This window comes from Merops nubicus, unplaced genomic scaffold (assembly GCF_000691845.1).
Source record: "Merops nubicus isolate BGI_N331 unplaced genomic scaffold, ASM69184v1 scaffold2555, whole genome shotgun sequence".
NCBI lineage: Eukaryota > Metazoa > Chordata > Aves > Coraciiformes > Meropidae > Merops > Merops nubicus.
The window spans coordinates 32,522-56,554 of NW_008610053.1; the positions used below are offsets into that span (position 1 = coordinate 32,522).

A 24,033-nucleotide genomic window follows, 5' to 3' on the forward strand; every position below is an offset into this window, starting at 1 on the left:
AAAAACCTAGTACTAAAACTACTGAGATCAATTATGCTAAAGATAAATTAACTCCCTGTCTGTGATTTTAACATACGGGGCCATTGAGGCAAGTCACCTCATAAAACAAATCCTTCCTCCCATAAATGCCAAAGAAGCAAACAGGATTCCCAAGGTTCTGTGTTACACTGGGTTTCTATTTGCCTCTCAGCATCCTTTTTTCAAACATTAAGCTTGATGCAAAACACATCTTTATTTTTAGCAGAAAACAAATGCTTCTGCAAGTTGCTGCTGTGGCCCTAGCCATAGAAGAAATCTCTGGCTTCACACAGAGGTATCCTAAAATACCACCACAATGGTAATTATGAAGCACAAAGTTAAATATCAGTCAGAACAAATAGCAACCAAAGAGCAACACAACGACACACATCTTAAAATAATCAGAAATATTACTTTTTGGTACATGACATTCACAGAAACACACTTAGCTATTTTTAGCTTTTAAACAGACAGTGCAGCAAAAACAACTGACTGAACCAAGTTCTAATATTCTGGATTACAAACCAAGTTATTAATGTTGATGTACACCATCATTAGCCTCTTACCTCCTCTGGATAATACCAGAATTACCTTCACATGCATAGATTTTACTGCACAATCCCTAAAACAGGTTTAGTGACATGTTAGAATGGTTGAGAAATCAGGTACTAGAGAGATGATAGAGAAGAGGTATGGAAGAAATTAGAAGCCTTTTATTGTGTTTGCAAACACAGGAAACGAATCTAAGGCTGGCTCATTAAGATGAGACTTTCCTGAACTGCTCAAAGACCAACTCCAAGGTCAGGGAGTAGATTTCCATAATAAGTGATCTTTTCAGCCACCTAGGATCACAAACACCACAGGATGAAATTGTGCCATGGCAATATTGGGAACAAGATGCAAGAAGGTAGTCTAAAGCTTTCCAGTTTCAATGAAATCCTCTACTGCTGGGGGAGTGGGAAGGGGTAAAGTGGATTATGTTTGTATTGAAACATAAAAGGTAAAATTACACTTTTGTAAAAATGTAAATTTAACTTTTTTAAGAGTTTACACAGAAAACCCCAAGCCTTCCACAGTGAAAAGGAAAAAAATATGGTGTGAATTACAAACCAACTAGTTAGAAGATGAAAAAATGGTCAAGTTCTTCACAATTCAGAAGAATACAATAATGTGCAAGTTCTATTTAAACATAATGCTCCATTATTTTGTATTGTGCATGCAAAGTCAAAGAAATGAGGGAAGATTATAGCCAGTGCCTGCCAAACACACAGCAAACTCCATACAGTGTTAGAAGTCCCAAGTCCCAATCCTTTACATATTTATGTGACAAGAGGTCAACAGCATTGAAAAGGTCATTCACATGCAATCAATCCTCTGGAAAATGCTAGAATATCACCACTGAACCAGAAGAATGTACTTTCTCCATAGGATGAGCAGCATTTATTACCTTGCTGCAATGTCACTTACTTCACATCTGGAATCTGTTAATCCAGATGCACAATATTGAATAAATTCCTTATGATTCCTAAGCCAGCTAGAAAAGGTTATGACACAGGCTGCTTTCATCAAAGCTTTCATCAAAATCCCCACCCTGAGCTGTAACAGTTTTGTTTGCTCAAATGGGAAGCTGTGTAACCTAATCACACTGTTGACTTAACCACTGCACAGTACACAAGGATAAAGTAAACTTCTTTGCTGCATTCTGTGTTTGACCAGCATCACAAACCAGCAGTACAAAGCTGACCTGACAGAATCCCACAAAGAAAGTTAACGTGCTGAAGGGAGGAAGGAATCTGGATGTTTTCTTAACAGCTGTTTTCAAAGTGACGTTCTGCTCAGAGCTTCTTTGGAGCTGGATCCAAGATGTGACAGTGTTGTACTGGTTTCATGCCATAAAAACAAATGTGTTTGCACTCTGGAGAATCCAGGCTATTTACTTAGAAAGGATTACTGGGCTAAAATAGATCACAGGGAGATAAACCCCAAAACCTCTTCCTGTGGGCTGTATCAATACATGCCTATAAAATAATTACCTAACCCAATTTTTAAAATACTCCTTTGTTCTTCCACCAGGGTTTCTCCAGATAATGTGGGTAGCAGAATTAACCACCTTTGGTTATTTACTTATTTCTTCTTCCTTACCCATATTTATTTTTCATTTTAAGGAAGAATAAATAGATGGCATTGTAACAAAGCTGCTTTCCTTCTTACCCAACCAACTGGAAGCCTATCAGAAAAAAAATGTATTTTAGCTGTATCATTGAGAAGAACAGAAGCTCTAAGTGCTGCTGAACTTCAAATCACAAGATCAGCCTATGATTCTCACAGTCACTTGTTTTCTCAGGTTTTTCTTATCTTTGCAACTTCATTAAGCAACACCTATGTGGGACAGGCAGAAGAGCAAGAAGCTGAATAATAATTGGGTTGTGATGCCTCTGAAACTATACAACACGTACGACTGCTGCCATTTGCTGTGTATTAGGGAGGAAAGAGCTCTAATGAAACAGCAAGGTCTGTACTGTTCTTGAGCAAAGAAACGGAAAACAATGGCCAAAATTTGGTCTCAGTCACAATCAGAATAAGCCTACTGAACTAAAATGTACAGACACTTAAAATATTGCAAAGAATCATTTCAAACAGCTAGACAACAGCATATGGAAACCAAAAAATGTTACCCCCACCCCATTCAAGGAACACTGACTCATTTTAGACTGCTACAGTTTAGTCAAATCCCTGGTTAGTGACAAGCAGATCAAGCATCAATTAATGCTTTCACATTTCTCCAGCAGTCTCATGCATGACCCAGTCAAGTTCAAAACCTTTGTCCCAGTTTTGGCACAGATACGGGATGGTTTGAGGCCTTAAAACAGGCAACAGAATCTTCACGAGGGATGACAACACTGAAGACCACCAGGATGGCGGATTCAGCTGAAATTCATCTCCTGGCATGAGTGAACCATAATGAGAGTATTTCTGTTACCAAACAGTAACTTCACAGCAATTGAAATGATCTCACCCTGTAACTCATCCACACAAGCAATCCCGTTATAATCAGACTGTAAAAACCCTTCAAACTATTGCTAGACCATCAAGCATACAAAATCACCCTGCTGTACTCAACAGCAGAACAGAGAAAGTTATAGAGACCAAGAAAAACATAAGTATTGTATTTCAACAAGTAAACCACAACAAACAATGGAAATGCTGTCAAGATATGAAGAAAGGTGAAAAGAAAGCAATGAAACACCATCTATTGTTTCTCCTTGGTCAGTGACCAAAAACCAAGGTATCTGCCTCGTGAGTTTTGTGTATGAGAAGACCTGTACAAAGTATTCAGTAGTTTACCAAGTTTTTCAGCATTCCTTCATACTGTATTATATCCTATGAACTGTGACTTGCCTTCTGCAAGTCATGCAAACACCCTCTACTTTTATATATACACTATATCATAATTTTATAAATACTATATTGTATTATATTTTCCAAAAACACATCACAATAGGTTTTCACAAAGATTAAATAAAATATTGAGTGGTCAAGCATTAAAAACCACACTAGCTGACATCTGACTATTTGGTTTGTTATCAGTTCAGTGTTTTTCTACTACAGTTAAAATAGTGTCAGTAATACTTGATGGAAAAGGAAGGATGAAACTAACTGAGCCAGATCTGGAGTATCCTTTTCTCTGCAGTAACTTGCAAAAGTAAGAAGTTAGCAGGACTTGGACAATGATTTGATAGGCACTTGATAACAACTGAGCTCTACTTAAAGGACAGCAGATGTACAGATAAAATTGTGTGTCAGGGCACAAACCAAATCCTAATTTGTGTGTTTATATCTAGGTGCATATGTTTTTTTAATACATATATAGAATTTAACTTTTAAAAATTTTGTGTATATATCATATATACACACATTTCTAACACTGTTTCTGTAAAAAATCTTTTCCTGAAAATGATCCAAAGGCCCCTGAATCAAGTGTACCACTTGTCTTACGCAGAAATTAAGTTCCACAAATTTTTTAGACAATCCAAAAGAACATTTTTCTCTGGCATTTGTCTTACCATTACTATTCAGTGTCTTCATAATAACTTCCATTTGTGCAAACTCGTAGTTGTAGTCCGGCTCTGACGAAGCTTCACTAGCTGCATCCAGGTCATGTTCTCCTAAAGAAGTTTCCTTCTCCAGGTCTTTCAGCCAATCTCGTCGCTTCCTCTTTGGTAAATTGATTCTGTGTAAAAATTGAAATTATTTATAAAAAGTCTATGCAGCACAGTGGAAGAAAAAAAATTAAAAGTAGGCTAAATGTAAAGAGGCTGGAATGTAAATATCAACTATTACCTAAAAAAGTGGTTGTTTCCCCATAATATTCTATCTCCGTGCCATAACTGAGTGACAGAACATACCAGTGCACCATTCACACAGGATCTGAAAGAAGAAGAAAATACTTCAGTGAAATCCTAAATATAAAAGGTTGAAAAGTAGTCTACTCTTTTTCCCACTTACAGACAGTGATTTGTACCATATGATGTACAAATCTGCTGAGTTCTTATTAAAGAATCAATGGGAAAGTTACTGGTCTGATTTCTACTGTCAGAATTAAACACCAAGCACCTTCCCCCTCTAGCTTTGGCTGGTACAGTTCTTCAATAAACACACAGACAAGGGTGCTTTTAGCTGCGTGGTTTTCTTTAAATTCCCATTTCTCAAACTGGGTCACGGCCTGTTTCTTATAAACAGTCTGTAATCTTGGGATGCATGCAAATCCTCCTGATAAAGTTCTCCAAGACGTAAGTTAGTCAACACAGAGCTGTAAAACATACTGTTAACATACTCAGCATTCAAGCATAAGAAAAGACCCTTAGATCCAAGTGTCACTCTTTCAACAAACGGAGTTTCTATTATTAACACAGGTCTGGTTTTGAGAACATCTGGTATACTTCCATATTTGCATTTAGATTTCTTGAAGTTTCAGTCATAGAATGGGAAAAGTGGAGCTGTTGAAATTTTACATATGTGAGTCACAAAGTAGAACATTTCACTTGAAAGGGAAAAAAACACTCAAGTAAACTGAAAAAAAACTTTTCAGACACAATGTCCTGAATTCATTTGTTTCTCTCAAGTCAACACAAATGTAAGCATTTGATTTAAAACCAGATTTTTTTTAAAAAAAATTCTGGTAATGACATTTCTGTTGATACCAGTAACTTAAGAATAGTTATTTAAGCATTGCAAATCAGGTTTGAGTAAAACAATGTGTTTTTTTTCCACTGACATGTGCCTTTGTTCTTGCCAGTCTAAATGATTGATTTCCAGTACAGTAACTCTACGACCACAAGTCTGAATCTCATCTGTTTGAAATTTTGTACTGTAGGCTGCAGAAGAAAAATCCAAATGCTAAGAGGTATTTTACTGAAGGCAGAACGATGATTTGAAGAAGAAGAAGAAGAGATTGGATTTTTAAGGTGTCTTTCAAACTTTTGTTTCTAATTCTAACACTAATCTATGCATTAAAGAAAAATGCAAATGCTAAGAGGTATTTTAGTGAAGGCAGAACGACAGAGATTGGATTTTTAAGGTGTCTTTCAAACTTTTGTTTCTAATTCTAACACTAATCTATGCATTATTTAGCTATTCAAATTTCAGACAGGCAGCATGCCTATGAACTAGAACAAAGGCACTGCTTATCACACACCACTGGAGATGAAGTGACAAAGACATTTACAATTCCACCCAAGAAGCCACAGTGCCCCCAAAATGGAAAAGAATGAAAAAACAGAAGTAGAAACAAAAGGAGAAACATGGCTTCACGTGGCATATTTACTAGACAACAGTAATTTAGAAAAGAATTTAAAGATCATCAGATCTTTAGAAACCTCCTTCTCACAAAATATTGAGATTTACAACAGGAACTACTCACAAGGTACAATTTATCCTCCCCCATCAAGACAAAGCCTTCTATTGCACGGGTTGGGACAGACAATCTCCTCAGTGGTCCTGTTACTAGGCAAGACATAGGGAAGCAGTGGTCCCTCACTGCTGCTGAAAATCTTGCAATGGTTTATTTTGAGCCAAGCCACCGACAGCCTGTTATGCTGCAGAGTGGGTGGGTGGGTGTGTACACATGTGAGGAAATCTCAGTTTTATCACTGAATTTCACTTGTAAGTATCTAAGTCATCTATATTTGAGCTACTTATTGCTCAGAATGTAAGATAATTCTGACTACATAAAATAAAAATGCATGCAAGTTATTTTCTGGTAAAGAAAAGCAAACACTTTGCTGGAAGGTGTTGCTGATCCTCCTTACCTTGCGTTTTCTTTTGGTGTGAGTGTAACTTCTCCATCCAGAGCAATATCAATCTCACAGTGTTCTGGTTGGATTCCTATACCAAAGAGCTGTATATCCTGAGAGGTGTCTGCACCAACTCTTGTGTGATCCTAGAAAATAAGCTGTTACTAAGAGACAAGCAAACTATCACTGTTTGCATAACTAGGAAAATATTAGCTAAAGCACTCAGACTACACAATCTACATGCTCTCCTTAGCTAAGCACTTCTGTAGAGCAGAAATGGTGCCACAGCAGATTTGAAGAGTGTAAAGATCACACACAAATTGTACTTCTGCTCTGCACTCTATATGGTTTTAGACAAAGCAAAATAAAGCACCTGACAAATTCTGATTTAAAAATATTCTCAGACTATGCTTGCATACAAGCAATAAATGCAAGTAGTGAAGAAAAGCAGCATGTCATATGGACATATGTAACAGAGGACAACGTGGACAGTAAAACAAGGTGCACAGAGTTGGATGCTTTTCAGAAAACAACTATATAGCAATTCAGCTGAACATACTGATCTCTGCATAATTTCAATTCACATTGTAAATTCTGCTGAAGTTCATCATTAGAGAAGTTGTGCTTTATTTGCTGCTGTTCCAATACAGAAGCCTTATCTCAACCACGAGAGCAGAAAATTAACTATAAACCCAGACTGGATAGTCCTTCCTATCTTATTAACAAGGAGCTCACATTTCCTTGCAAGCTTATTAGGCTTGTATTTGACATTATTGCACACTGAAATGAGACTATGCTAAACAGAATGGTATGAAAGCTAGTGGCACTAGGAAAATTTATTTCTCTAAATTTTTTAACAGTGCTTCCCCCTTCTCCCCTCTTTCTCTTATACTTTTCAGTCACCAAAGACTATGTTTACTCTCAGATTACTACTAAACATCATCTTATGATTAACTCATTGAATATTTAAAGCAATCCTCAGTTCACTAACAATCAGAAGCCTCTAACAGGAGGCTCTCACTTCAAGTTCAGCCCAAAAGCCAATTCTATTCACCTCTTCTGTGGAAAACCTAGAGTTTATCTCAGTGCTGTCAGACGCTGAGCACTTCTCCCACTGCTGGCAATCACAATTGCAGCAAAGGGGGAACAAAAGCCTCAAGAGTAGGAGGCAGTCTATACTCTTTTGAGGCAACTAGTCTAAAAATCTAAATATCCCCTGAGTAACAAACTGAGCCAGAAATTCAAATTAATAAACAAGTGTCTTCTCATTCTGTGTAAACATCCTGTTCACATTCTCACCTTTAAATAGTAAACCAGGAGCTCATTGAGGGCAGGGTCTGCATTCAGGTTCACCAGGTAACACTTGTCATCCCCAACTTTGATACCTGAAGACTCAAGTGAAATTCCCATGCTCTCTAGCTGTCTCTGCCTCTCCTGCAAGCAAAAGAATAGGTTAACCTTGCCTGCCACTGCATATTGTAAAGAAAAGAACAGCAAGTAAATGAAAGCAGACCAACTAAAGCTGAAAATGCACATGCTGAGTGCAACACTCGGTCTCCCAACTATAGATGATGGAAATGATGGAAAAGTATACTGGAGTCCAGAAGTCTTATTTTAAGTACAATAAACAAACAGTAGTGAACACATGTACACATTTTCCTTCTGATTAACAAGTCATTGAAAGCAAAAGCAAATACTGCCCAAAATTCTGATCCTTTTGTAATTCTTTTTCTTAGCCACTTCAAGGGCAACATGTCCACGATTCCACTGTGATCTTATAAATGAGCTGACCCACGATATTTTTTCATTTTTTATTTTAAAATCAAGTATTAGCTTTTATCAATGATATGACAGCCACATTTATTCTAATGAAATTTAAGACTTAAAAAAAAAACCAAAACCAGAAATAAGGGGAAAAGAAAAGAATCCAGAGGAATTTTAAATAGCTGGTGGGGAAGAGACCACAGTCCACTAAAGCTCATGAAATTCAACTGACTTGCACTATGTGAGTATCTGGCCCTTCCACCTCAAAATTTCTGAAATACCTGTGCAATTTCTTCTGTTTTCCTTAGCTTTTCTTCCCAGGTAACTGTTAGCTCTTTTATTAGTTTTTCAGATTCTTCCAATTTTTCCTTCAGTTCTGGTGCCTTCATGGCCTAAAAGATAGAAATTGGCAAAAACATTTACCTGCTCTTCCCACAGCATCTACTTGCACAAGGAAACTGAACAGAGCAACTGAATATGAAATGCAATAAATATAGACCTCAACTATATTCCCACATTTTTCATGGCAGGAGATGAAGAAACAGCTCATCTGCAAAGGAAGAGGATAAAACCAACCTGTAGTGGTTCCAGATCTGAAAAAGCTGAAGACTGACAGAACTCCAGAGACTAGTGGAACCAAAAATCTCTGGGCCTGGCCACTCAAGCTTCAGTGACTCTATAAAAATACCTGAGTTTTAAAAAAATTCAGGTCTTAGCAGTCTGAAAGTCAACTGCAAAGTCTTCAAAGTCTTTCTTCCAAAAGGAGTTTCAAATACAAATTCCTCTTGATACTTAGCCTTCCACACTATCTTGGCTTTGTAAGTGTTCCCAGAGCTGCATTAAAGCTACGAGACTGACCCTGTTGATTACTCTTGAAGGAAGGCATGCTCTGGAGCTAACACAAACTTCTCATTTCACAATAGAAAACAAAACCAAAGGGCTTGAACACATCCAGTGCCAAGTAACAATTCAAGTGTCTGGCCTATAACTCTACACAACTGTTTTTAACTGAAGGTATAAGGAAAAAAAGCTTTTAAAAAACATTTGTAAGACTCTGGACATCTCTCCTCTGTGTTCAACCACAGTCTGCCAACAATCACTAACATGCTACAATAATATTTTCTGATTTAAAATATGGAATTAGAACAGATTTTTATTTACAAAAAACCTAAACAGCTCCTTTTTCTTAAAGCAGATTATCCCATTTCAGCCTGTAAGGGACTGTTCATACAAGGCATACACTACCCTTTAAATGCATGTGAAGTTTAAACACCAGACAAATTTACCCTCAGACACATTTCTGCTGTTTTTTCCACTAGTATTCTGTGTCTTGCCTGAAAAGATGAAAAACTATTTTCCTGTGGTTCTGTGCCTAGTTTCTCCAGATATCACCAAGTAAACTATCCACCCTGACACCTTAATGTCCAATTAGAAGTATTAAAAGAGAAGCAGCAATCACACAGCTGTTAAGGCAGTAAAGCAAACTGCTATATGGTTTCAGTGTTGCAATTCTGACATGTTTTAATTTCACAAATGTCAGGGAGAGAAATGCCCCACAGTTTGTGGTCCAGTACCACATTTACAGTTTTTCACACTTTTCCATTTGACACCATAAAACGATATAGTCCACCAATGAAAAAAAACTGTTAATAGGTCTACAGAATGAAGTTGCACTCTAGGTCTTATTTGTGCTCCACCAATTACTGCCTGACATGAAGTTCTTCACTAATGGTCTATTCTGACAAGGGTCACCATCAGTACAATATTGTAATGAAAAAGTTATTAAAAATAACCAAACACTATGTTGGATTTAGCTCATGAAACAAGGCTAATTATTTTTTTAAAAAAGGGCAAGACTTCCTCCCCTTGTTTAGGAAGGCCTAAAGAGCTACCTTTCCAGTCAGAGTCTGACATTTCCTTGGGAAACTTGGTCTGCCTTGTACTGTGAATAGTTACCTCAGCTTGTGAGAGCTGTTCCTTCAGTTTTTCAACTTCTTCACGTAATTCTCTGATGACTCTGGCATTTGGATCTTCATTCACCACAGCATGATTAACTATCCTTTTGGCTCTGTCTGCATATCTCAGAGTAGAGAGTGTTTCTTCATAGTTGTCTGCTGCTGGACTAATGGTGGCTATCATGGCAGTTTGGCTGTTTCCACCCAAGTTGTCCTGTAGGGTACAGCCACAGAATGTTCGAGGGTTAAAAATTGTTCTGAGACTATATAATGTCCTTACAAAGACACTTAAAATACAAAGCTTACTATTGGGACATTGAAAGGTACTCTGGATGTAAACTAACCACTATGATCCATAAACATTTCCAGCCACTATCTGGAACAACTTACAGCCATGAGGGCTCCTTAGTTAATTTCTTTAAAAATATGAGACCAGTACCCAAAGGTATGGTACAATGATGCTACAAACTACTAAGTTGACATCTTGTCAACAGGGTGAATTAAAAATATTCATTACCTTGAGAAGCCAAGTGAGTACAGAGTCTCTGTAAGGCACAAACTTGTTTTTCCCCTTCCCTGCTGCTTGGTCAGCGAGTGATGATATAACCAAGCCCAGCGTTGACAGTGATCTATAAATGCAACACAGCAGAAGAGCTTTAACATTTATTCCAAATGTACCTTTAATAAGACGCAGAAAAGGGGATTTGCTGAAGAGTTTTATTTATGCTGTAGAGAACTTCACATTCAATTTTTAATATAGCAGAATAATTTCAGTTGGAAATGACCACAGGAGATTAGCTAGCCCACTACCCTGCTCCAAACAGGGCAATATATTTATGCAAGTTACATATTTGGTAGAAAAACACTGATCCTTACATTGCTTCATCTCATCTTGTACTAAGACCAAGTTCCAGGAAGACTAACTGGAAAAATTTGGGTATTTAAAAGAGTTTGAAAGATGCAGACTGCTTTAGACTGCACATGGAGAATCACTGCCTTTGATCTGACATCTCCCTTTCCTCAGAGACTAAAACTCTGTCCTGGACACTGCCTCATGACACTGTTACAAGTCAGTGCTGGCAGCACACAAGGATCTCCAGTCTCTAGGAACAATGTTTTAAGAGCACTGTCTCAACAACAGACTAAAACCAAACAATTTTCTAGCCATAAGGAGGCAACCTCAAGACAAAGACAGCTATGGCCCAGAAGAACTAGTCTGCCTGGTAAACCAGTAACTAATCAGCCATCATGTGATGGCTGACAATGAAAGACTGCTCTCATTAGTAGAGACTGATTAGGAGGTCCCATAACAAATAGGTTGACTTACAATTGAGGTAGAGCCTCACTAACTTCTTGTGGGGAGAACAGACCAAATAACCATCCAGTTACAAAAAAGCTGTACAAGTGTGAAAGAGAAAAGGCCCCACATTGCTTAGCAGACAGCCACATCCCAGACACCACTCTGGAACAGTCAAAAAGAATAGAGACAACTTGTTCACTCTGGTACCTGTACCACTTCTACCAACAGAGGTAAGTGTATTAGCAATCTGTGCACAGCACATGTGCATATTATCCAATTGTTATACAACCCTGTGTAAATTTTAAGTGACATTGAGGCTCCCAGGGTGAGTATGTTTAAGATAATGAGCTGGTTCAGGAGCCTGAGAACTTTAAACAGATGCCTAAAGGGTTTTAAAACAGACAGCTCTGAAGCCCAAGAGCATACTAGTCTGTCATACTCAGGCCCAATTATCCAGCTACTCTTTATAACCACCAAGAAAAACTGCAGCAGCTTCACAATTAGATAGTAAAATGAATCTTCAATTGTACTGTTCCATTCCATCACTTTTAATTTTCTTTTCAAAGGAGCAGTACTATTTTAGTTCACAGACAGCATTTGCACAAATAGCATTTAGAAGAAGACAAAAATGTTGCAGAAGAATATTTCAAGGAATATATCTGAGGGTAAGGTAACAAGAATTATTACACGTATCACAAAAGATGTTCCATATTGCATATAGCACGAAGTGGTATGAAGATAGCAAGGGTCTGAAAACAAAATTAAAAGAAAAATAAATTTAAGGAGAGGCTAGGCCATCTGATCTCCCAGGAAAGTCCTCTACTTTGGAAATTTGTCTATAAGATAACTTTGCAATTCACCTCTGAAAAATTCACAACAAAAAGGACAGCTAGTTTTAGTTTGCGACCTAAACAATAGCCTAACATCCTCTGGAAGTTTGTGGGGGCAGGCTGGGGGAGAGAACTGGTTCTTGCCTCCAGCCCCTGGTCTCCTCAGATGGAGATGACAGGGTGCTAAACATGCAAGAGCACAGAGCAGGATGCTGTCTGCTGCTCCGTAGCAACCTCCTGCAGAGCAACTGAAGAGCACTGCCAGCACATGCCCAGTGCTGTCCACCTTCAAGGAGCATGAAGTTAGCAAACCACCCTGGCTTGTTTTCCTCCAATTCCTCCCCCCCTCTTTAAATGAGGGGAAATGTGAAAACCAAAGCCAAAAAAAAATGAGAAGGGGGAAGAAAAGGACACTCAGAAGTGGGATGGGAAGAACAGGGATTCCAAAAAGCCTGTCACTGAAAACTTATTTCACAACTGGGCTGCAACATCAAGCTTGGGCACTGTACTTTAATGAACAGGAAATTATAAGCTACAGTTTATTAACTCAAGATTAGAAGATGCGATAATATTCCTGCTCTTTACAAATAACCTTTTTATTTTAAGACTGTTAACATCTACAATAAAAACCAAACTGGAGTAATTGCTGGATTCTCCTCGAGAATCCATAGCAGAAAGCTGTTCCAGGATTTTAAGGAAAGAAATGTCCGCCCAACAAAATAATTACAGGACTCATTGGCTGCTTTCCTTCACGCCAAATGACTTGTCAGAGATCCATCATTACTCTGATCCTATCTCACACCACTCATATGATGAATCAAGCAGAAAGCCCAAGCCCAAGCAGCGCCCGGCAGACTGAGGCTGTTCAGCAGCAGCAGCAGAGTGAACTTACATGGTGCAAGAGCATGGGAAGTGCCATTTCTGCACACTTTCTGTTCTCCTTGTCCATACTACTTGGACATGACCAGGTTGTCCTTGCCAGTGGGCAGTGAGAGGCTCACCCACTCCCACCACAGCAGCCTGAGACAGTGGTGTTGGAAGGAAAACGGTGCTTCCTCACCACAGGCAACAATTCTGTCCCTCAATGACACCCACTTGAGTTACTTCTGTACAAATCACAACCAAATTCTTCAATGAGCAGAATCCACCTTTCTATTAGTTAACTCTGAAGACAAAAAACCTCTCTAAAACGAGCTTGGAGTCAGACCTGTCCCAACCCATTCCTTCCCTCTGCCCACATTTTAAAGGCTTCTTTTTGCATTCTCAAGTTAAAGACCTATGATTTCACTAATCAGAATTAAAATTGCAGACTACTCACAGGAAGTATTTTTCTTAGCCACTAACTGACAGCTTAATCCTGCTTCCTCCCACTACCATGTTCTGGAAATCCTTTGAGCACACCACAAAGAGTTGTTGAGCACCTGTGTTTCTACACTTCATATGGGAACTGGCACATCCTGGGGAGGAACAAACACATCCAGCTTTCCTGTGAGGTATGGCAAGTCCCCTGAAAACCTCACCAGTAAAGAGCAGACTCCCAACACCTTCACCAAGGCAACTCTGCATCAGGTCTGAGAAAAAACAGCAGCAATCTTTATTACAACTTTAAGAAGATGTTTACAAAATGACACAACTCTTGTTTCAGTAAGTGTGTGAGCAACCCATTGCCTCCCCCTCTGACAAGCTGTCCTGACACAGGAAGAGTGTTTACAATAGGATGAGTTGAAGGACCAAGGCAGCAGACACCAGAACTCTAGCCAGGTTTCATCAGAAACCTATGGTTTAGTTTAATGACATAGTTTAGTGGTCATGGTAGTGTTTGGCTGATGGTTGGACTTGATCTTGGAGAACTTTTCCAGCCTTAATGATTCTATGATTTCCACATTCTACTTCAAGGCAATAAAACACAGCATAAGAAGTAAATCTGTTTGCCTAGCAATTTCAGCAGCTCCGTTTCTGATCTCATTAAATATAAACACAAGCTACCAATGTTACTGGATTTTTATAAAAGATTAAAAAATAATTTAAAAAATTAGCTGATATAGCAAGGTATATGGTTTAAGTATACTGTATCCATGACAAGGTGCATCATACCTCAAAAAAGATCATGCACAATGTTCTCTGAAGAACTAGTCTGATAAAACATGTCTACCAATTTTGAGGCTTCCAGTAAAATTCAGACTTCATTAAAGCTTCAAGTGACAACAAAAATCCAACAGAAAACACCAAGCAAAGCATTAAAAAGTCTTTCACCTACTAGTTCCAAAAGATACCTCAAATAAAGATTACTTATTCCATTTATTAAACATTACAGATTTATACTATGTAAGAATTTACTTGAGTGCAAAATGCAGAGCTGCCCACTTTTCTTTGAAGTATATTGTACAGAAAAGTTTGCTGTTCACATCTCAAGTTCTGTATTATCAGCACGGGCATAACCTTTCCCTGCTGCACTGACACTAAAAATTTAACAGTGTAAACTTCCCAAGAGAAAAAAAAAAGGTCAGTTTTTCTATGTCTGTAGCTACACTTGTAATTTGTTAATAGCTGTTGGAAGAGCTGGCATTTGAATTCCTCCCCAAGAATTAGAAAGAAACATTCAATTTCACCTTTGTTTATGCAAAACACAAATACAGTTCCTAGTAAGACCAACCTGAATTTAACTAGTAACCTGTGTGGTAGTGGTACAACACCTGCCACTAGGCAAATAAGAGCCACATCATTTTGTTTCACAAGGACTACAACAGAGCAGTTACCTACCAGTATGTACTAAACACAAAGCAGGTAAGAAATTAAGCTAGAAAGAGCAAACATGTCCAAACTCAAAATAATTTTAAATTACTTATTTTTAAAGTATGAATGCTGTTCAAACACACATTGTTAACTTAAAATACCCAAACATTTTGGAACGTTTTAAAATGAAACTGAAAAAGCAGTAGCTTTTAATGTAACAGTTAATCTACTTCTTTCCCAGGAAAATGAGTATATTTAAGACAGCAGTAATAGTGTGCTAAATTCTTGCTTTTGGGCAATAGCACAGTAATTATGGTAAAAAAGTGCCTTGAAACTTGTCGTTGCTTGAGTGCAAATGCCCAGGGCAATGCTAAACTCACACAGCATCATTCTGATCTGGTTTTCTTAAACTGTGAATTATACTCTTACATATTTTAATACATGTTGGAACAAAGCCATTCAACTTTGCAACTTTGCATTCTTCCTTGAGCAGATGAGAAACACATGAGCCTGAGGACAGGGTGTAGAAATGAATCACAAAAGGTATATGCTTAAAGAGCACTACTGTCACTTTTTCCAGATAAAACTCACACAGCCCTCGTCTGAATCAAGTATGAATCAGGGTCCCTGTGCCAATGTAAGGAAAGACATGGTGCTCAGCACAGAGCAGCTGAAAGAGCCACACTGAACTGCTTCTGAGGAGGTCCAGCATTTGAATTGACTTGTGACAAGAACATCAAGAGAGGAAGCCAAGGAAATCACAATGATTCTTACAAGATTAAGCTTTGCAACCTGTGCATGCAAGGTCTTACTTGTTTATGTTGCTTCCTTCCTTCAGACGTTCTCCTGCAGCTCCTGTTTTGGACACTCTCTCGCTCCCAGCCAAATCCACCAGGCTGACCTTGCTGACCTTCTCTCCAGAATTCTGTGCAGATGGGACACAGGAGAATAACAGCTAAGAGACATTGTCATAAACTGCTAATACATCTGACACTGGCACCATGAAACACTGTTCTTCATAATAATGAAGGTTCAAGTATCCAGTTCAGGATATGAGAGAAGAAGGAACTGTCAGAATTTTTATAGCTATTTAAGAGTCACTCGTATATTTTATAACAATGGGCTGAAGCACAAACGAACCAGAATTAGCTGTGTGGTAACACCAACAACTTTACTGGCAGAGTAAGCCGTTAAAACATACCAACTGCAGCAAAATTTAAGACCCAAGATAGGTTTCATGGTGACAATATAATCTTTAAAAGTGATCCAAGCATTTGCTTTACCTGGTGTGCTTCCTCACTCTTCCAGGGTTCTCTCAATCCTATGGTCTTACCAATATTACTTTGATTACTGGACCCCATGGCATGAGAGGAAGCAGCACAGCTAAAGTATGTAGAAGAGGAAGGAAGAAGAATCCAACACAACATCATAAAATAATCAACAGAAGTACATACACCAGAGTGCAGGTCATAAAGTGTCTGAGTCACTATAATGTTGAAGACAGCATGAGAGCGGCTGCTTTCTTCATTCATGTTGGTTGCAGCAACCGTTCGAGATTTGTTTCCCTCTGACATCAGTGACTCAATATCCTACAGCAAAAAGAGAGTAAGAAGTGATGCTAGGATAAAAGCAAGTATTGTGCTTGCTGAACAAAATCCCCGTCTAGATGGAAGGGTGTGTACGTGTGGGAGAGAGGAAAAAGGCAAGGTAGAAGTAATGAGAAAATTCTTCATGCATTTTGAGAGGTACTGGTACAGGGGGTATGTAATTCCACAGAATAATGTTAAATTACAGCTCTGTTTTAACTGCTGCACTTAAAAGCTCAGCAACTACAGCCCATGCACCTTCTCCTTATCTGCTTCTGGAATATGCTGGCAACAGTACAAATCACATTGTTTAATACCAGTAATCAGGCCAGCACAGATCTACTTACACAAGTGAACACAAACCGTCTCTTTACTGAACTGCACTAATACTGTCCTCACTTAATTGGCTCAAAGTGTTGCCTCACTTGGAGCCTTGCACCTTCCCACCTATGTCACAACAAAGACGACTACACTGTATCTGATACATGGGCTGCTGAGGTTTCCAAGACAGTCTCATCAGCCAAAAACTAGGTATGAATAAAATTTCCTCGAATCTGACCAAAGGTGTGCTTTCAAAGGGCACAGTTCACCACAAAAGTAGTTGTTGCAACTCTATGATATGCACGGACGCTTCAGAAAAATAAAAATCCTCATAAAAAAGCAAAATGGTTCCCACACAATACTACACAAAGAATTAACCTTTTTTAAAACCCAACACTTCCAAATCATCTTCCTCATAAAAAGAAAGGGCCACTCAATTCATACAACTGCATTGCTTTAATGATTTCCACTCTAGCTAGAGTAGTTTATTGGCTTCTGCAATACTCCTTTATTTGAATGTGTTTTGGTAACCCAGGTGAGCTCTGATGCTGTCATTACTTACATTATGAATTAGATAAGCCACATTGTAGCTTTTCATGCAATACATCTGTATAAAATAAGGTCATATTCAAAAACAACATCAAAGGAATTCATGATGGAAGACTAATATTCTTATTTTGGAAGCCTCCTACTTCCTGTGCTGAGGAAACATTGTGTTCTTGGTGTATGCTATATGCACTGAAAATTGCAAAAGATACCACTACTATATTTTTAATTTGAAAGGCAAACAATGCTCTTACATGAAATAAATATTCCTGAAGCATTAGGAAGTATCTTTGCAATTGCCAGAGACCATAAACACTCAAGAACCAAAATGTCTGGCCAGATACACATTTATAAGATTCCTGTTGCTTCTATACATAGGTGTAATTTATAAACTTATCACTGGTTTAGATTTACCTCAAAGTTGGTAACAGCCAGCTGAGACAGGCCGTCTACATATGGTCCCAGCACTTTGTGCTCCCGAACCTTAAGGGACTGCCGACTCCTGTGGAACAAAGGAGACTTTATGCACAACCCACTGGTGAGAACTTTCTTGGGAAACAATAATTATACTATGAAACTACAAGAATCTTCTACATAGAAGTCAATTTATGTCTTTTAATTGTAACAGGAGGGGAAAAAAAAAAAAAAGTCTTCCAAATTTGTTTTTAACTCAAATTAACAATAAAGACTTGAAATCATCTAACTAGTTTTAATCTAGATGCATGGATTATTGTTCATGCACCCTCCCACCCCAGTTTGTTTGTGGCTGGAACAAAACCTGAAATACCTTATTTGGCAGAAGGAATGCTGACAAAGAAAAGAAACCAAAAATCCTTCCCCGTCTCCCCAGCAATTTGGTAAAGCTTCAATTCTTCCTGCATTTTCCACTTTATTGCCATATGTCAAGGAAATCTCAAACCTAACTTGCATACTTCTTCACTTAGTGCAATTATGTTCAAGAATGAAAATATATTACTACTACTAGGCAGTTACTACTTCACATACAAGGTGTATATGGATATTCTCCTCTTACTCGTGTTTGGCATCTAATCCTCTTGTACAAACATACATTCTGAGAAAACCATCTCAAGGACCTCCAAAAGTGATTAAAGTGATGTCTACTTTTATAGTTTCAGACAAAAATAAGGAAGGTTGTGGGGAAAAGCAAAACTACTCACCCTTTTGGGTCAAGCAGATCTCTGACTTTCTCATTGTAGATTTCCATATAGGACACTTCCACTTTAAACGTGTGAGATTCATTTTCTTCCACAGAGATTCTCTGAAATAAAGCACAACAGAGCCGTGGGATCAGACCCAGCTGCTCTGCATTGCCCATCATTGAAAAGGATTTTCCTGAACCTAAAGGAAAAAAGGAGAAGAAAATGCTTTAGAATGTAGTTTCTGAGCTACTCATTTGTTCACAAAGCATGTTTTAATTCTCTTTTTACTCCTCCAGAAGCAAGTATCAGAAGAACATGACATTCTGTTCCACATAGCTTGCTGTTTGGACTACAAGGTACAGGTAAACAAAAAAGAGAATTTATCTTACAGGTTTCTTTCAGTAGGGCCATTAATTGGGACCTGTTTGAACACACTTACACAAGAGACTGAACAAGCCTTCAGTAGGAACTACTCCTTTCAGGCTTTGAAAGCAGCTCCAACAGGTAGTAACTAGGAACATTTATAGAGCTGCTCTAAGATCTTTACATTGTCACTGATTGTGCTGTTTGACATTTATCATTACAATATTTCAAAAAACAATTTTTAAATATTCTCTAGCTTAATAATTGTTCTTCCCACTTGACATATGTGCAAGAAATGTTCTTCCTTTTTAGCACAGAAGACTCACCTGTCTGTCCATAGGCAAAAATACAAGCATTATATCCCTGAAAGGCCTTTTCAAGAATTCCTTCTCCAAGGCACTTGAACACCACTTCTTGACCTAGAAAATAATTATTTTAAAATTTATTTTTTAATTGAACAACAAACTTACATTTTCTGAAAACAAGGAATAAGGTTTGCAAACTGTTTCTTTTTTCCTCTTGAGTGCACTGATGAACAAACAAGTGATATCGTGTACAGCTGACTGACAAGTTCAAAACCTGCCCGAAACCACTACTTCTGTGTTTAAACATATTGCTGATCTTCCTGTGAAGGGAGCAGTTCTTCAAAAGGTGTACATTGAATGCTTGGAAAATGTCTCAATTTTCTGTTACTTAAGTGTAACTTTTGCAGTGAATACACATTCCTTAATCACAAACTATACCTGAAAGAGTTGTGCAACAGAACTGCAATCAAACCCGTGGGTGAACTGGGGTATGTACACAGGATGGTACAACAAATACCACCCTGGAAATAGCAGCAGTTGTTCTCTTTGGAACTGGCCTCAAGTTTCACCATAAGCTATCAGGATTCACTTTGTATCAAGGTGATGCTGGAACCAAGATAAAAGCACTCTAGTGACATTCAAGGAGGAAAAGTGCATCAGGAGGCTGTGAGACTTCAACATAGCTGTTTAAGGATACATGCTGCCAAATCCTGAAGCATCATCTGCAGAATTTCGTAGTCTGAAAATAGTCTCCACATGCCAGGCAGACTTTAGATTTTTCCCAATAGGAAGATCCAAAATTTGTATACCACAAAGAGGGTCAATGGGTTGTCTGCTCTGAGTTCTGATCAGAGAATTACCCCCACTGTGTGCACCCAGAGCAAGCAGAGCTGAGCCGAGCTAGGGACAGTATTTATGCACCTTCTGATGTTTGGTTTTAAACTTACATTCCCTGCCTGCTGACCTTCTGAGCAACCATGATCAGCTGCATCTCTCATTATGCCAAGTTGGTTTCAGAAGGTTTTAGTTACAAGAAATTATTTTGTACAGTGGATGCAACAGTGACTTCCATAGCCACGGAACATACTGGCATAAAAAAAATCTAAGTATACGTTTATACATTGCATGAGAATATTTACACTGCAATCCTTGAGTAATTGGTAGCTCAAAAAATTCCTGCAGAACAATGCATGGAATGATTGTGGAATGATTTACAGGCTTGTAAACAGGTCTTAAAGAGTACTACATTAATCTTATTTTCCTCCAATCTAATTTGTCCGAGGAAGAGAGAGAAGGGGGCTGAGGGACCTGGGGTTGTTGAGCCTGGAGAAAAGGAGGCTGAGGAGAGTCCTTATTGTGCTTAACCGCTGCCTGAAAGGAGGCTGGAGTGAGGTGGGGGTTGGTCTCTTCTTCCAAGTAACTAGTGATAGGATGAGAGGAATTGGTCTGAAGAGTTGCACCAACTTCAGGTTTAGGGAGGTTTAGGCTGCATATTAGGAAGAATTTCTTTACTAGCAGAGTGGTGAGACATTGGCCCAGGCTGCCCAGGGAGGTGGTGAAGTCACCATCCCTAGAGGGGTTCAAAAAACTTGTAGACATGGCATTTCAGGATATGGCTTAGTGGTCATGGTAGTGCTGGGCTGATGGTTAGACTTGATGATCTTAGAGGTGTTTTCCAACCTTAATGACTCTATGATTCTCTTCTGCTGTAAAGGAGAAGCTACTGCAGTGATGCCCTATTAAATGGTCTTTATGTATCTTTCCAACTGAATGCCTAAAATTCCAAAATGTCACTGCTCCTTGGATTAACACAGTTCAGAAATGGTGAATACAGAAATTAAAACCAGAGGAGAATCTACTGTACTCTGAAAGAGCTCTCTCTCCTTCCTCATGCACATTCATCCACTTCTCATTCCACTTAGGGTCATTTGGTCATTTTGTAATATCTATATCAAGAAAACACTGCTCAACAACATGGAAATAGCTACAGAGAATGTTAAACTACTGACAAATTAAGACAATATATCATCAGAAGATTTTAATGAGAACATCCAATACACAAAAATTTGCTTTGCAACCAGCTCATGAGGGCTCATTTTGAAGTCATCAAACACCAAAGAGACAGGGAGCCACTTATTTGCTGAGCAGTAAAGCAAAAATCAAGCAAAGATTGAAGCTGAATATAATTATTAGGAGGAAAAAAAGCATCTATTTTCTGCAATGATTGTGAGTGGATAATGAAATTATTTATCAGATGAGGAAAAAAACCTTTATTACCCGCTTCTGACCACCAATAAACCAGTAACCTCCTCTATGTTTCCCAAGAAAAAAGGCAGATACCAAAACTTCATAAAACTGCATGGTCATGATAATCCTAAAATGACTGACAAAATCCCTTACTGCCAAATACAAGGAAGAAAGTCAATTTGAATCTGATAGGCAAAGCTGGAACACTTTTTTTTTTTCCAGAAGAAATTTCATTTTCAAGCAGTCATCACAAACTGAAAGTCAATCAGACACTGTTACACAGGTCTAAAATCATATTATCATTACAGTTTTTAAGAGCTTATCAATACCAACATAGACAAATGAGTCAGAGTGTGATGTTTCTAGTAACCAGCTGAATTATCATGGGATAAAGTCAGATTTGTTTTTAAGTGCACTCAGAGAAGAACACAAGACGAAAAAGTTCAGTTATGGATATTTCATTCATTTGCTGATGCAGTGCCCTGCTGAGGGTGACAGCAAATCATCCACGACATCGTGATATTTTCCATTGAGAAACCTCCCTGCTTCCCCCACCGATTTTATTAGTGGGTTTGCAAACAGATTAGAAAATCAGTATTACACAGAATGACATCCATGTGCTCTTACAGTCAAAAGAAATAACAATTCTACTGTCTACACAACTGCATTTGTTTTGATAAATAAACCTATACTGCCGGCAATTAATACTTTTGTCTATTTACAGAGCCTTTCTTCCACAGATGCCCAGTGTTTAAAGGGGCAAGCTGAGGCTTTAACTTGATTCTAACTTGACTGACTTAACAAAAAAGGGACAAATACAGAAAGGAAAAACATTGTATTCACCTAGTGAACAGAAATATTTCCCCTGCACAACCTTTACTGTCTTTTAAGACAGAGATTCCCAATCTTCCAGCTGGCTAAGACCACACATCTTCCTACAGAGGTTGACAGGGGCTGCCAGCTCTCACAGGCCAGCATCTCCTGTCTCCTCATCCCTTTGAGGAAAGGGGAGAAAGGTATGATGAATTCTTCTTGCAGATCACAGCCTAAATAATCTTGTTTCCTTTGAGAAGCAAGACTTGTTAACCTGGAGTTATCAGCCAATGTCGCTGTATGTCTCTAGTTCCAGCCCACATGGCAGTGCCCCTAACTCTGCAAGGTATGAGACCCTACCAACAAAGCCACTCTTTGGGATGCTCTGCTACTGGAAACCTGAGAAGCACTGGTGGATGTCCACTTGGTTCTGTAGACACACTGGAAAGCAGCATCAAGACAATATGGAACCCTCATCCACTCTCACCAGACAGCAGTAACTGTCTTCACAGCTTCAACACATTACCTCTGCTTTTTGACAGGTGGAACTGAAGCCTGATGCCAACAGGAGAGGGGAAAAAAAAAAAAAAAAAAAATCTAAGGAAGATCAAATTAATAGCTCTCAATCTCTCAGAAGGCCACTTCAGGAGCCTGACCCAAGAATCTCTCTACCAGCTCTTAGGACTGAATATTTTCACATGTTCAACACTGAAACATTCTTAACATTCTTCCTTAAACACATAAATGAAGATAATAAATCTTACTTTGCAATAACCATACTAAAGGTATAGAAGATTTCAGCATTTGAAATGGTATCTCTGACTTACCCAAAACCTAAAGGAAATCTGTTTGCCTCTCAGATTGACATTTTTAGCCTACATATAATCCTAGACCTTTGGAACGCCATGCCTGTGCTATCACTGTGCATCAATGGCATTTAGTATGGCGCTCTGGAACTGAAAAGTTCTTTCACAAGTTCTGCACCTACCAAAATAGCTGGGTATATCAAAGCCAAGAATCTAACCCAAAGTAAAGGTAGAACAGCATGGCAGTGCACATGTTAATAGTGGCTATTAAATTATTAACAAGCCTAAAATAAAAGCTTCACATTATCTACCCACAGAGCTGCATGTGAAAACCTTAGCTGGCATCTGAGCCACCATGAATTATTAGAACATTAAATCTGGAAAATACGTAAGATGATCTTTGAGGTCCCTTCGAACCCAAACCAGTCTAAGACTCTATGATTCTACAATAAAAAGCCCCTGAAAATAGAAAGATAAATACATACCCTGACATGCAAGAATACAACACACATTTTCAGAATGAGGTATTTGAGTATTCTCTCTCTCTCTCTCTCATACATCTATACTCTTTGCCCTTCTCTTCCTCCAAATCATCACCCCCTTACAGTTTCCAAAGCAACCATAGGACCTGTTCTCACAATCTGCAAAATGAAGCTATTTACAAATAAAGTTAAATATTTTCAAGTTCACTAGACCAGTGAGAGCAGGCAGGAGAGAAGACAGGGAAGAAAAAGGAGGGGAGGAAAGAGTCCACACACCTTTTCCATCCAAACTCCCCTTTGAAAAGTCAGTCAACAGTTACTCCCCAAGATCTGATCATTTGATGGCAAGCATGCTCAAGATGTACTGTAACAAAAATTAGCTTCAGTGTCTGGTATTTAGACATCCAGTATTTCTAGTTCACAACAGCTTGTGGATCTGAAATAGGGACAATTGTTTCATACTAGCACAGATTCATTCAGCCAGGACACGACTGCAACCTCATGACATATT

At 38.5% G+C, this 24,033-nt stretch overlaps 1 protein-coding gene across 1 annotated transcript in view; it reads right to left on the bottom strand.

Annotated features, from left to right (window-relative positions):
* KIF13A (kinesin family member 13A) overlaps positions 1 to 24,033 on the bottom strand; it is a gene marked incomplete at its 5' end in the record, with an annotated part of 62,256 nt that overhangs the window by 32,373 nt on the left and 5,850 nt on the right. Inside the window, 12 exons of the mRNA XM_008940752.1 lie at positions 4,083 to 4,249; positions 4,360 to 4,446; positions 6,327 to 6,457; positions 7,611 to 7,745; positions 8,357 to 8,467; positions 10,032 to 10,244; positions 10,548 to 10,659; positions 15,706 to 15,818; positions 16,348 to 16,482; positions 17,761 to 17,848; positions 18,525 to 18,705; positions 19,196 to 19,288. Of these exons, the coding sequence (XP_008939000.1) occupies positions 4,083 to 4,249; positions 4,360 to 4,446; positions 6,327 to 6,457; positions 7,611 to 7,745; positions 8,357 to 8,467; positions 10,032 to 10,244; positions 10,548 to 10,659; positions 15,706 to 15,818; positions 16,348 to 16,482; positions 17,761 to 17,848; positions 18,525 to 18,705; positions 19,196 to 19,288 (1,566 nt within the window). The remainder of the gene's footprint in view (positions 1 to 4,082; positions 4,250 to 4,359; positions 4,447 to 6,326; positions 6,458 to 7,610; positions 7,746 to 8,356; positions 8,468 to 10,031; positions 10,245 to 10,547; positions 10,660 to 15,705; positions 15,819 to 16,347; positions 16,483 to 17,760; positions 17,849 to 18,524; positions 18,706 to 19,195; positions 19,289 to 24,033) is intronic.